This window comes from Lissotriton vulgaris, chromosome 6 (assembly GCF_964263255.1).
Source record: "Lissotriton vulgaris chromosome 6, aLisVul1.2, whole genome shotgun sequence".
Classification (NCBI taxonomy): Eukaryota; Metazoa; Chordata; class Amphibia; order Caudata; family Salamandridae; genus Lissotriton; species Lissotriton vulgaris.
In genome coordinates, this window is record NC_141694.1 from 1,800,373,604 (window position 1) to 1,800,386,710 (window position 13,107).

Here is a 13,107-nt window from a genome sequence, read left to right on the forward strand (position 1 = left end):
CTGACCTCTGTGAGATGGGGCTGCACATTTGCAGTTGTTACAGTATAAACTCATGACTACAAGTACCCGAATGCAACAGAGTAGCTAGGTTGTGAGACTGTTCAAACATGACATGAGCGCCTTATGATCCTTGCCTCTAGTGAGAAGTCTGTGTGGCATAAGGAGCCTGGCAGTGTGTATATGCAGAACACAGGCTCCAGGTATGCAGAGTGACCTGTTCCAGAGTGCATCAGAGGTCATGGCCAGATTGGGCTATTCAAGTCTGACATGGTCACCTGGAGGACTCTACCCCTAGTTCGAGATGTAGAGTGTTACAAGGAGGCAGGCAATGTGTCTTTACAGCAGGAGTGGAGGACTGCAAGTACCAGAATGCAGTGGTACAAGGAAAACCAGATGAGTTGTTGAAGTCCAACATGGTCAACTTGACAACTCTACCCCTAGCCAGAGATATAGGGGCTTATTGTGATGTCGATCGGAGTTGCCTCCGACACATACTCTCCCAGACTCAGGACTGACCAACCTGCGACCGAACAAAGTTTGGTCGTATACTCCCATTTGTCTATGGGAGCTTGTATTAATACAGTGTCCCATGAAGAAATGTGTGTGTATGTAAAAACCTGCACCCTGTGGCAGGCACTCCATGGTGCCTGCCACACAGTGTGTGGATTTACAGGGGGGGGCACCATACGTACCCCTCCGGCCAACAACCGTAGGCCGTGGATGCAAGCGATCCCTGCTAGGGGTCCCCAAAGTCGCTTTCTGACAGCCTTTCTTTGTCAGACAGGCCGGCAAGGAGTGGCTGTGGGAAACCGACATTGTAATCCTGACGGCTGTAACGCCGTCCATAGGGGATTACGGTGCAGTTTCGACCGGCAGGAAGACTCTGAGAGCCGGTCAGAAGAGAGGTGACAGGCCAGTTTACGTTTCCACCTTCGACATCGTAATCGAGCAGTCGGAACACAAACCAACCGTGTGAGTCGGAAAGCCTCAGACCGCGGTCGGAAAGCTTCCGACTAGTGGTTAGAGGCTTTCTGACCAACATATTAATCGGCCCCATAGAGTGTTATAAGGAGGCAGGCAGTATGTCTTTACAGCAGATGTGGGTTACAAAAGTGTGGATCACTGGTTAGAAGCGGCAGACCCTGATGCAGAGGTCTGACCCGGGACCAGGGTTCAATTCCTGACACGCCAGGGTCTTGGGCTCAATGTCCACGGACTCGATAATTCTCGCCTCCGTGCCTACTCTAATCATGGGTCCCCACTCTGCAACTCTGGGCAACAAGCTTGCTTAATCTCCACAACGGCCCGAAAGTGCTGGGATGCCTGACTTCACCTTGGGTGTGCCCAGTAGGGGGCATCTCACAGGGAAAGCCAGGAAGGGTTCCACAGCGGTATGCAGCGCCAAGATGCCTGAAAGGTGATAGTGCGCTTTACAAGACACACATTTACATTGATTTACACACAAACCAAAGACTACAAGTACCAGCGTGCAACAAACGACAGCCGGCTGAGATGTTCGAGTTCAAAAGGGCACCTAGAGATGCCTGCTTCTACTTATAGATGTGTTTTAACACCAGATGCAGGCTATACAACAAGGACTACAGGTCCCAGAATGCACCATTCGAGCTGTTAAGCCTGCCAAGGTGACCCTGAGCTCCCTGTCCCCAGTCAGAAGCGCAATCCGTTGTAAGCTGGCTGGTACTGTGTTCTGACAGGAGGGTGCTGGCTGTGCAGCAGCAGCAACCCCCCCCCCCCAGCCCCCCACACACACTCACCCCCCACACACACACGTCTTCCAATCCTTGTAGAATCAGCTGGACTCCTAATTCCATTCATTAACTAGACACGGGAGGCAGCCCTCGTGTGAATTGGACGCGCCCTGCTCCAGTGGCTCTCAAAGGGAAGCGGGGGCAGCCAGAGTGTCAGAGGGGAGGAGGCGGGGGAGGACATGTGTCAGAGGGGAGGGGGCGGGGGAGGGCATGTGTCCGGCCCGCAGCGCACACCAGGACACCAGCGCGTCCGCCTCACGTGCACCCATGCCCGCCGGCGCATGCAGAGCCAGGCAGGCCCAGCTGTTCGTCGGTGCGGGGTGTATCACACCAGCTGCGCCAGGCGAAGTGTCCCAATACAAGGGGCAGTGTAGGTCCTGGAGCGCGCACGTGTGTGTGCGTGTGTGTGCGTGCGTGGGTGTTTGTGTTCTGGCGGGTACTTGCCTTTGCGTTTGTGAGTGTATGTTTGTATGTCAACGTGCTTGTCTGCGGCCTGCCTGTGCATGGCTTAGCTTTCTTTTTGAGTGTGAACGCTTATTTATTTATGTTGATGGATTTAAGACCCAAAAACATGGTCCAAGAACAATCGAGCACTTAACAAGGCAAGAGAGTAAAGGACTCACGGGCTGAGATATTAAACAGATGCATGGCTGGGGAAATCAGGGGGGCTCGGCTATGTTTTTGAATGTGTGTGCGCGCCAGTGAATCTGTGTGTTTGGAGATGAGGCAAGCTAATGCCCAGAGTTGCCGAGTGTGCTCCCTGGTCGGAGTAGGCACCGATGCGAGAATTATCAGTCCGCTGATCCTGGTCCAAGACCCTGCCGCGTCGGGAATCGAACCCTGGTCCCGGGCCGTTCTCTGCACTCGGGTCTGCCGCCTCTAACCAGTGAGCCACACCTCTTGGTGCTACTGAGGCTGGGGCTAGGAAAAGACCAGCTAGGTAGCCACCAAGGCCACCCCCAGCAGTGGAAGAGCAACCCGCTCCCACAAACAGCAAAACCTACCCCGGTGCTAGGCGGAACGGAGATGACAACATGTTTAACTATGACTGGGGTCAAAAGGGTTCAACTCAACACCCAATGTAACATGAATAGTGGGTTCCAGCTCCGCTGTCCACAGTCGGGTCGGATGTTACGCAGAGCCGGAGTGGCAGGTGGTTACAGAAATAAGAGACATGGGGGTTGGAGTACATATATAACCGGGACTCAGAGCCCCGCCCCTCACCTGATCACCGTCTTGGCCTTGCAGGTGCTCCTTCCCCATGGGGTACTTGATCTCGACTCCAGGGGTCTTGTCCTCGCGCTCCCCTGGAGAGCTGATGACCGACCCCGACACCTCGCTCACGTCGCTGGCTGTCTCGTTGAAGTTGTCCCCGTCCAGGTCATGGCGGCTGCTGCTCCGCGAGGTCTTGGAGCCCTTCTTGCCCACGCTGTAGGCGTCAAAGTCAATGGTCTTGTTCTCGTAGGCTCCTTCCACCAGGCCGAACATGCCCCCGTACTTCACCCGGGGGGTCTGGGCCGTGGTGCCGGGCCGCGCCAGGTAGGCGGGGAGGTCGTCCTCTTTGGCGGCCCAGTTCCTCTTCCTGTCGGCCATCCTACCACTGGCGTGCTGTGCAACCTCTGGCGTGCTGTGCAACCTCTGGCGTGCCGTGCAACCTCTGGCGTGCTTGCAACCTCTGGCGTGCCGTGCAACCTCTGGCGTGCCGTGCAACCTCTGGCGTGCTTGCAACCTCTGGCGTGCCGTGCAACCACTGGCGTGCCTTGCAACCTCTGGCGTGCCGTGCAACCTCTGGCGTGCCGTGCAACCTCTGGCGTGCCGTGCAACCACTGGCGTGTTTGCAACCTCTGGCGTGCCGTGCAACCTCTGGCGTGCCGTGCAACCTCTGGCGTGCCGTGCAACCTCTGGCGTGCTGTGCAACCACTGCTGTGCTGTTCAACCACCGGTGTGCTGTGCTACCAACACGGTTAAGGGTGCATAGGCAAGGGGTGGTCTCGACAGTGCAAACACTTCCCCCGAGTATTGTCTCTTCAAGCACAATGTATCCCTGAAATATAAGGCTTTAAATTAGAAATCCGAGGCAGAGCGCCCAGCAGAGCCTCCCAGAAGTAGGGACCACGTCGGATCTTCAACAGAGACAAGGTTACAGATGAGGCTCGCTGCAAATCACTTACAATGGAGATATAACTAATTCAAGAGGAGTGCGGGGCTCTCATGGAAATACTAAGATAGTGGGGGGAGTCTGCTGAGGGGGGGCAGGCCAGGCATCCGCTGCTGTGACCATGAGATCTCCAGAGAAGGATGAACGATGCAGGGTCGGGTACCAGCGCCCCGCATCAGCCGCTGCCTCCTCCGCCCTCGAGGAATGCTCCCTGTACTCACCCAGCCCGTGGGGTTCAGCCCCTGCTCCGGAGGGGACCGGCGAGAACAAAGCGCCGGCTGCGTGATGTCACCAGGCGACAGCAGTGACAGAGCTGCCCCAGCTGGGTGTGGGAGCAGCGAGGCAATGCAAAGCCTGGGCTCCCCTGAGGGTGGGGGCCGGGGGGGGTGGGGGGGATGGGATGTGCCGAGCAAGAGCAATCTACGAGATGTGTCCGGTTCGCACCCCCTCCCGTCTCACCAGCAGCTCTGCACAGCTCAGCACCAGCCGGTCAGGGAGCTGTCCTTTCAGCACCAGCCGACCAGCCTATCACAGAGCCGGGGGCTCGGGGCTCGCTGCATCCGCGGACACGCCCCCTCCTCTCCTCCCCTGAGAAAGATGCTCTGCTGACACACTTTCAGATTCAGACGAGGAGCACGCCAGCGCCCCTCTCTGCGCTGCAAGGCCCGTGAGCGCAATGCTGGGTGCAGCCCCCCGCAAACGGCGCCCCCTTGGGCTGGGTGAGGTGCAGAATGCCTGTTAAACTAGCAGCGGCAAAGCCAGGAGGCCTGGCGCTGTGCAGACAGTGTTGAGAATGAAGGCGTGCTGTCTGTGTGAAGACGCGTGGGTGGAGCCACTCGAGGACTGGCAGATGACACCTACTCGTCTGCTATGACTGTGCGTTGGCTCCTTTAATAAGGCAGAGCTCTTTTAAATGTGGTGGAAGAGAGATGAACACTTTTATAGGGTTCAGATTCATTTGACAGATGATACATTATTTGTTCATGATCACTGTTAATGCTGCTGAAAAAAACACATTTTATTGATGTGCGAGCTGCTTCATCTGTTAGAAATTCATCTTTTATTCATTTAAACTCATATTAATCTTTTGGAAAACATTGTTTTATTCCAGTTGACTGATTAATGTTTCGAAAGAAAACTCCTCCATTTTTAACATGCTGATGAATAACTCCTTTATTTCCACTGACCCTCTGTAACTCGATGCCAGGTGAATCTTTTCTTCCCAGTGGTTCTGTTAAACCTCTGACTCGGTTGCTGAATCTTCTACAAGACTTTGGGCGCTGTTTCAACCCTCCCAGGTCGAAGCTGCGTGCACACTCTGGAGCCTGGCGTTACTGTACCCACTGTGGAAGGACATTGCCCTGGCATGTTTACCATTTGTCAGGTTATCCCTGGACAAAGAAACAAGGTACTACTGCTGCGAACTGACTGACTATCCAAGGAACGCCTCTTTAAGGTTTGAATTATCATGATGTAGCAAAGGCGGAGGCTGCTGTGAGGTAGACTTTACATGGAAATATTATGCTGAGTAACTTTACTGAGTTTTATGGCAAAATCATGAATCTGAGGGCATACCAAATTATTCAATAGCAACTCCATGTTTCCCAGGGGGCGGTGGAGACTCCCACCCTCGGCCGGCTCAGGCTCGTCTCTCTTTTCGGGCCAAGTTACTGTAATGCTGGGCTTCACGCTGCAGGGCAGTGGCTCTCCACCTTTAGGTTTCTGTAGATCCCCACTTAATCATTACTGGAAATTGGGGCACCCCTTCACCCAGACAGAATCATTATTGGGTTCCCGGGGCAACTGCTGAGTCTTTACTGGAACTGGGGAGCCGAACTAATCAATTTTGAGTATTTGAACCACAAAATAATACACAAAATACAGACAGAAGCATACATAAAATAAATACACAAATGGTGCAATATTTTTTATTTAATTCACAAGCAAATGCAAAAAAAATAACATTTTAATTTTAATGGAAAGGTTGGAGCTTTTCTAAATTTAACTGAGACCACCCATCATCCATACTTTATTATGTTTGATGCACTCACACTGCTCCCAGGAATTAAACAGAGGAACTTAATTTTTAGTGTCCAATTTCTAATTTCTTCACATATTACAGAACGCATAAAAATTTAAATTTTCAATTTTGCTTCTTTATTTATACACATTTTCTAATATTATTTAGTTTTCTAAGCATTAGCGGATCCCCTATACAGTCGTTGTGGACCCCCCAGGGCTCCCTGGACCACTGGTCGAGGCACCACAAGCAGCCCCTCTTCCTGCAGGGTGTGAATTCAAAACCAAATAGATACACTTGGCTTTACAAACTATTCTATAAGGACAGGGAACAGTTCAGGTAGCAGCCAATCACGCTGCGAGAGGGCGGAGCTGAGGGCGGGGAACAGAAGTAAAATGCAGTATGCAGCGCGGGAGCGCAGCGGACACGCGCAGCGGGCCCACCGGCGGCGCGCCAATGGCAAGCCCATCTCAGCCCGTCCACGCCCTTCCGGGCCCGGTGCCAGTCTTTATGCCCAAATCATCACGTTGAATAATGTCACACTTACACACTCTGTTTTATCTAGATATTCAATTCCAGCGTGCTCAAGGGTGCACTCTCCATGCTAAAGTGCATCCAAATTAAAGATCAACAGCGTGTCCCATCTGGGAGACGTCACCTAGTCACAGCTCCTTCGCCCCGAAGGGGTATCCCAATTGATAATGAGTTCCAATAAATCACAACGCTGTTTGATTCATATTCATTTATTTTTTCTTGTTTTCAAGAATTACTTCATTCTCCTAAATGTATCACGATTTTGTTCAATAACATCCTTATAACATATCCATCATCCAATGCATTTCAGCTGCTAATGAGCCTTCATCAGGGATATATGTCTACAATCAAAAGAGTATAATACATGAGGTGACAGAAACTGTTCGTCCAACATTTTATAAAATGACCGAAAAAGAAATGGTGAATAGGCCAACGCCCCCAGAAATAGGTTACAAGATAAACCAAACCTAAATAACCCAAAAAATAAACCGAATCACCTGTGACATATTAGAAAAACATTAAATGAATGAGTTTGTCGAAATCGAACATATTCACATATTCCTATGTAGTAGATAATAGTTAAATAGCAACTTGGAGTATCATCCAATTCAAGAAATTCAATTACGCGCTCGGCAAATACCCATATGATAACTTAGGAAGTCAGTTACGCGCTATTGCCACACGAGTTTGAGAGACCATAAAGCAATTAAAGTAGCGTTTACAATTTCAATAGCAACAAAATGTTCCTACAATCCTAAAGTTAAGTTGATGATCGTAAACTTACATAAGTAAGAAGCAATGAAGCTTCGAGTGTCTGCTCGATAAACCATTCATGTCTGAAGTCAGTCAGCGTTTCTGCTCTCGATAAGATGTTACCCCTAAACATAAAGAATGGACTAACATTCTAACCAAAAGTATGGGTGCCATATTGGAACGGTGTAAATAACCTAAAAAGACATTCCCATATAAAAATGTGTTCAAAACAACAACATATTCCACTTAATAGAGCGTAGTCACATTGAAAATAAAGATCATATTAAAAATCATAATAAAATTAAAAATAAAAATTAAATAAAAAAACAGTCTGATCATGGTCAATCAATGGCATAGGTAGCAAGTACATTGTCAATAAAGGTAATTGAAAGTTCTGTTTCTGTAAGTAACAACTAAATTCGACCCTATCATTCATCCCATTGGGCTTTAAAGTGTCTAATTTATAAATCCAAAAGTTTTCACGTTTCAAAAGTAGTTTGTTATTATCAACTCCTTCTCGTTTAGAGACTATCTCCAAAATCAAAAACCTCAATTGACTGATATTATGCACAGCTTCCTGAAAATGGATAGCAACTGTGGATTTTGTGGATTTGTTGCGAATATTTGATTTGTGCTCATTTAAGCGAATCTTCATTTTACGCTCCGTTTTACCCACATATTCTTGTCCACAGGGACCTTTCAAAAGATAAATAATGTTAGAACTGTCGCAGGTAGCGGTGACTCTCAACTTGATGTTATATCCTTTACTAGGATGTGCCATAACGTTTCCTTTTACTATACAGTTGCAGTGACTGCAATTATAGCAGGGCAATGTTCCTTTAAAGTTCTGAATTTCAGTCGATTCTTTAGCCTTGATTAAACTTCCTAAATTAGGAGCTCGTTGGTAGGCGAAAAGTGGTAGTTCATTGAATATATTGTTAAAATCTGGTTCTTGGGATAACAGTATCCAATGTTTTTTAACAATATTTTTGAAGGTGTTACTCTTAGTGGTGTATTTCGACACCACTACCATCCTGGTGGTTTCTTTTCTCTTCTGAGTTTTTTGTAAAAGTTCTGTCCTACTTTTTGCTGCACAACGTGTTTGAGCCTCCTCCAAAACTTTAACTGGATATTCTCTCTCTTTGAATCTCGTTTCCATTTCTTGAATTCTTATTTCGGATTTATCCACAGAGGAAACAATTCGCTTAACTCTAAGCATTTAAGAGTACGTTCTCATCGGATACATTGAAAACGATGGATTCCACCGACCTGCGCCTCGCCCAAGAAACTCTGCCTCTTAGATCTGCTCACGAAATCTTCAACAAACTGAGCTCTTTTTCTGAAATCCAGAACCCCACTTCCCTAAAGCACAGCACTCAGAGCCTGACCAAACTCAGGGACGTACCCATATCTCTATATACTATCTTAATACCTGCTCCCTTGTTAAACATCAGCTGGACATCTTTCTCCTCTTGCTTACTGATAAACCTAATATTCTACTGCTGACTGAAACCTGGCTCACTGATGACTCTGCTCCAGATATGTTGGCGGCACTACTATATTATCCATGCCAATCAAGTACCTGGCACACCAGGGGGGGGGGGGGGGGTTGTAGCCATTATTCACACAAACTTTAAGTTCTGCTCCTTGACATGTCTCCCTCTCAAGGAGACTGAGAACGTATCAGCCAACTACTCCTTTGCTTGCATATTAATATATAGGCCGCCATATCAGATGTCTCATTTTCCCCTATCACTTAGTGAACAGATAGCTAAACTCCTGATTGAGCTTGCCAAGGTCCTCCCTGTGGGTGATTTCAACTATTGGTATAATGACCCTCAGGAGGGGCCACAATCAGCTGAGATGTCTGACCTTATCGGAAATTAAAATTTTTCCCAACAGGTCTTATCTTCCACCCATCGGAAAGGGCAGGTTCTTGCCCAAGTCTGGTCTAATGGCCTGTCCATTTCTACTCCCATAATTACTCCCTGCATTTGGTCCGACCACCACTTGCTAAAATTCACCTTGGAACTTCCGCCCACTGAGAAAATTAATACAGCAGAAGGAGGTTTTGCTAGGAAATGGAATTCTATCAACAAGGAAGACTTCTTTGACCCACTATCCAATACAGCCCCATCCCTTGGCAGTGATGTCAATATCATGGAAAGGAACGTATTTGAATGGCTATACAACGCCAGTAATAAGCATGCACCCCTAAAAAAGGTAAACTAGCACGTAGTGCGGATGCACAGAGATGGTTCTCCATTGAACAATTACTTAATTGATAAAATCACTACTAATAAGGCCAGCATCTCCATTCACCGGTCACCCTGTACCCTCTAGTTTTGCACAGAAACAACTGCATTCTCAGCTGCTTTCCCACTATCAGCAATGAGACTTTTCAAGACTTACTAGTGAAAGTTAAATCAGGTGCCCCTTCCGACTGTTGGCCTCCTCATATACTCAAGGATTGCTATGCAATCCACCTGGCCCCGCACTTGCCCTCCTGAATGAGTCCCTTCATCCGGCATAGTCAATTTGGCTTTTAAGAAAGCTGTAGTGGTATCCCTCCTGAAAAAACCTGGAGCTGATCCTGCGTTCCTTTCTAACTATCGCCCGATCTCTCTGCTCCCTTTTTTGGCAAAGGTTCTAGAGGGCCACGTAGCTAAATGCCTCTCCAATTTCCTAGAGGAGATAAAATACTTGGATTCTCATCAAGCCGGTTTCCGGCCAGATCATTCCACCGAAACTGTGATTCTCGCTGTCCTGGACACTCTCCGGGACAACGCTGATAGAAGCTCCCCTCAGGCACTGGTTCTATTGGATCTCTCCTCCGCCTTTGACATGGTTGACCATACCATCTTGGCCGACCGTGTCAAACAGGCGGGTATTCAAGGGTTGGCGGCCCGTTGGCTCACTTCCTTTCTGGAGGACCGCTCACAGGCTGTTCGTCAAGGACATTTCTTGGCTTCCCCACGCAAAACTACCTGTGGTGTCCCACAGGGCTCGGCTCTCTCTCCCCACTTATTCAATCTCTATATGGCCCCCTTGATTTAGTCTCTTAGAGACAGGAAGGTGTTGGTTTTCAACTATGCAGATGACCTCCATCTTGTCTTTAAGATTGACAATTTGCACAGCTCTGTCACTGATTTCCAGGCCACCATGTTACATATCCAACGTTGGATGGATCATAATCATCTTAAATTAAACCCTGGTAAGACAGAGCTTGTTCTCACTGGGGACAGCCACAAGTTCTGGGGCCCACACTATAGGCCTTCTGAGCTAGGACCCCCTCCCCTCACCTCAACTTCGGCTAAAACATTAGGAGTCTCCCTCGACAGTGACCTTTTACTGAACACTCAGGTTGGTTCGGTTGTGTCCAAGTATTTTTTTCAAATGCGCAAGATCAGGAAAATACATCGCCTTCTCACTCAGGATGCACTGATCCAGTTCATAATAGCCACTGTTCTATCGCACCTGGATTATGCCAACTCCGTTTATTTATGCATGCCACATTACCTGCTTAAACGTCTGCAGATGGTCCAGAACCATGCAGCCCGATTGGTCTTTCGACAACCTATATGGCAACCAGCAACCCTTTTGCTGAGGAAACTGCATTGGCTTCCTATTTCCCATCGTTGTGCTTTTAAAACTGGGTGCCTCATTTTTAAATCTTTGCATGGCATCAGCCCCACTTTCATTAACAGCCTGATACTCAGGCACACCCCCACGCGCAACCTAAGGTCTGCCCATCTCTCACTTCTTTCCACCCCGGTATTCAAATGGGTACATCAAGGAGGCCACATATTTGCCACCCTCGCCCCTAAACTGTGGAACTCCTTCCCGTTGGAAATACGGTCCTGCACAGACCTTTTGCAATTTAGGAAGTCTTTGAAAACCTGGCTATTTGCACAAAGTTAGATTCTATGTTCCTCTTCGACAGCATTCAGAGCCTTTAGCGCCATGAAGCCACCCAGTGTAGGTGCGCTCTATAAATTATTATTAACATTAATATTAACATTCAGGAGAAATGCATTGAGAAGAGAAACATGATGCAGTGAGTACCGCTAACCCCACACTCAGCACCCTACAACCGTTGGAGCAACGTGCATGTGGGAGGAATGCCAGCCCTGGGATACCCCACCACTCACACACTCAAGCACTCTCACGCATGCTCTGTACAATCAAAGGCCTGGTTAGGACATTCAACACAGATTACAAAGGTGTGGTTTTGGTATAAAGATACGTTACCCACTGCCCCCATCAGTTCCAGCCACTCATTAGAAGTGTCATTGCCAGGCCATGGGGGCTGAAGCCACCTTTGTCAAAAGAAGAACCACTTATGTCTACCTATATAACCAGACAGCATCTAGAAGTGTGTAGATGTGCAATATACCCAAATAACATGACAGAGATCGCCTACATAATAACCTATGCACACTGCCTCAGGGAATTCTGCCCTTTACATCGTTTCCATTGTACGGAACCAAGAAAACTATTGTTGCGTGTTTATCTAGGTTCCTGATCGATACTGTGACCTTATGCCCCTATTCGGCTATAAATCCCTTTATTCCCTATATTGGCATAACCGTTCAAGTGCGATTTTCTGAAAAGTAATCTCTGGCCTCACACGAACAGAGCCACATTCCAGCATAGTTCCTTCTGCCACTTCCTTTGCGACCAATTAGTGCAATGACAGAGCAGTAGTCACTATCTGATATTCCTAGATAACACTCCGAGTTCTTCAACAAGATAAAAACTTAGCAAACCTGGAAATCCCCGCTTGCTATGTTTTGATTAGTAATGGAACTCTAATGAGCAACTGATAACTATCACTTCCTAGTGACATCTTTTATTGACGTCTTATGTCCAGCAAACTTGCGTCAAACCCGGCACCTGTCAGGTATAAATATTACCAACGTTGCCTTAAGCAATGTGAGCTGTTGTGAGCTGCGAGCTACTGATGCTGGCTGCCTGCATGACCCTGTGTTGGTAAATCTAGCACTCTGTCGCTGCAGCCTGCTATCCTGTGGTGGTGAAGCTGCTGATACCATTATCGCCGCTAAAGCGCGACCTATGGTGCAGTACGCTTAAGGAGCTGAACAGCCGTCCCTCTGCGAAGACATCCAGCAGATTCCAGCTGCCCGCGGACGCTGTCCCCCCTCCTTCCTCGACGCGCTGAAGAGAAGCCGCTGCCTTTCTCGTGCAGCGAAATCCAGTCCCGGCGCTTCCGGTTTACCCTCGCGGGTGACTGGGATATCGAGAGAGACCCCTGAAGGAGATACCAATCCTCCACCATTCTATTCAGAGGTATGGTGTTGACTAAACCCTTATACGAGAATTCTTGAAACAAACCTTGGCAAAACCAACTTAACTTAAAGCTACTTACTTACTCCCCTTCTCACGTGTTAGGCTTAGGTCAGGCACACTGGGGTAGGTTTAGTTAGAAGCACCAGTTGAGTATGTTAGCCTAATGTATATATGACTGTATATATGTTTTATTACTTTTAAACCATTGTATGGCTAAGAAACCATATCAATGCTTTTACAGTTCTATTTCGCAATACTTATCTTACTGTACGTACTTTTTATAATAACAATTATTGCAATTGTGGCAATACATTTCTCTTGTACGAGAAGAAAGACTGTTCAATAAATGTTAACCCTTTATTGACAAACGCCCGTCTCTCTATTCTCTACATCTCGTGAAAGTAAACTGCACTAGACTGACTGAGTGAAATACATGTCTATTGTTTCACACGACCCTAGAGATTGACTCTTGATCTGAGGAGCAAAGTTGTCATGTTGCACGGTTGTTGGAAAACTGAATCCCTTCTTGTCTGTGCCAAGGAAGCTGATCACTTCCTATGCAG

General features: G+C 48.0%; 1 protein-coding gene across 1 annotated transcript in view; it reads right to left on the reverse strand.

The window, feature by feature from the left end:
* LOC147709528 (dihydropyrimidinase-related protein 1-like) overlaps nucleotides 1–3,451 on the reverse strand; it is a 199,957-nt gene extending 196,506 nt beyond the window's left edge. The window contains exon 1 of the mRNA XM_086928068.1: nucleotides 2,994–3,451. Coding sequence (XP_086784194.1) covers nucleotides 2,994–3,362 — 369 coding nt within the window. The 5' untranslated portion in view covers nucleotides 3,363–3,451. The remainder of the gene's footprint in view (nucleotides 1–2,993) is intronic.
* Nucleotides 3,452–13,107: the final 9,656 nt, after the last annotated feature.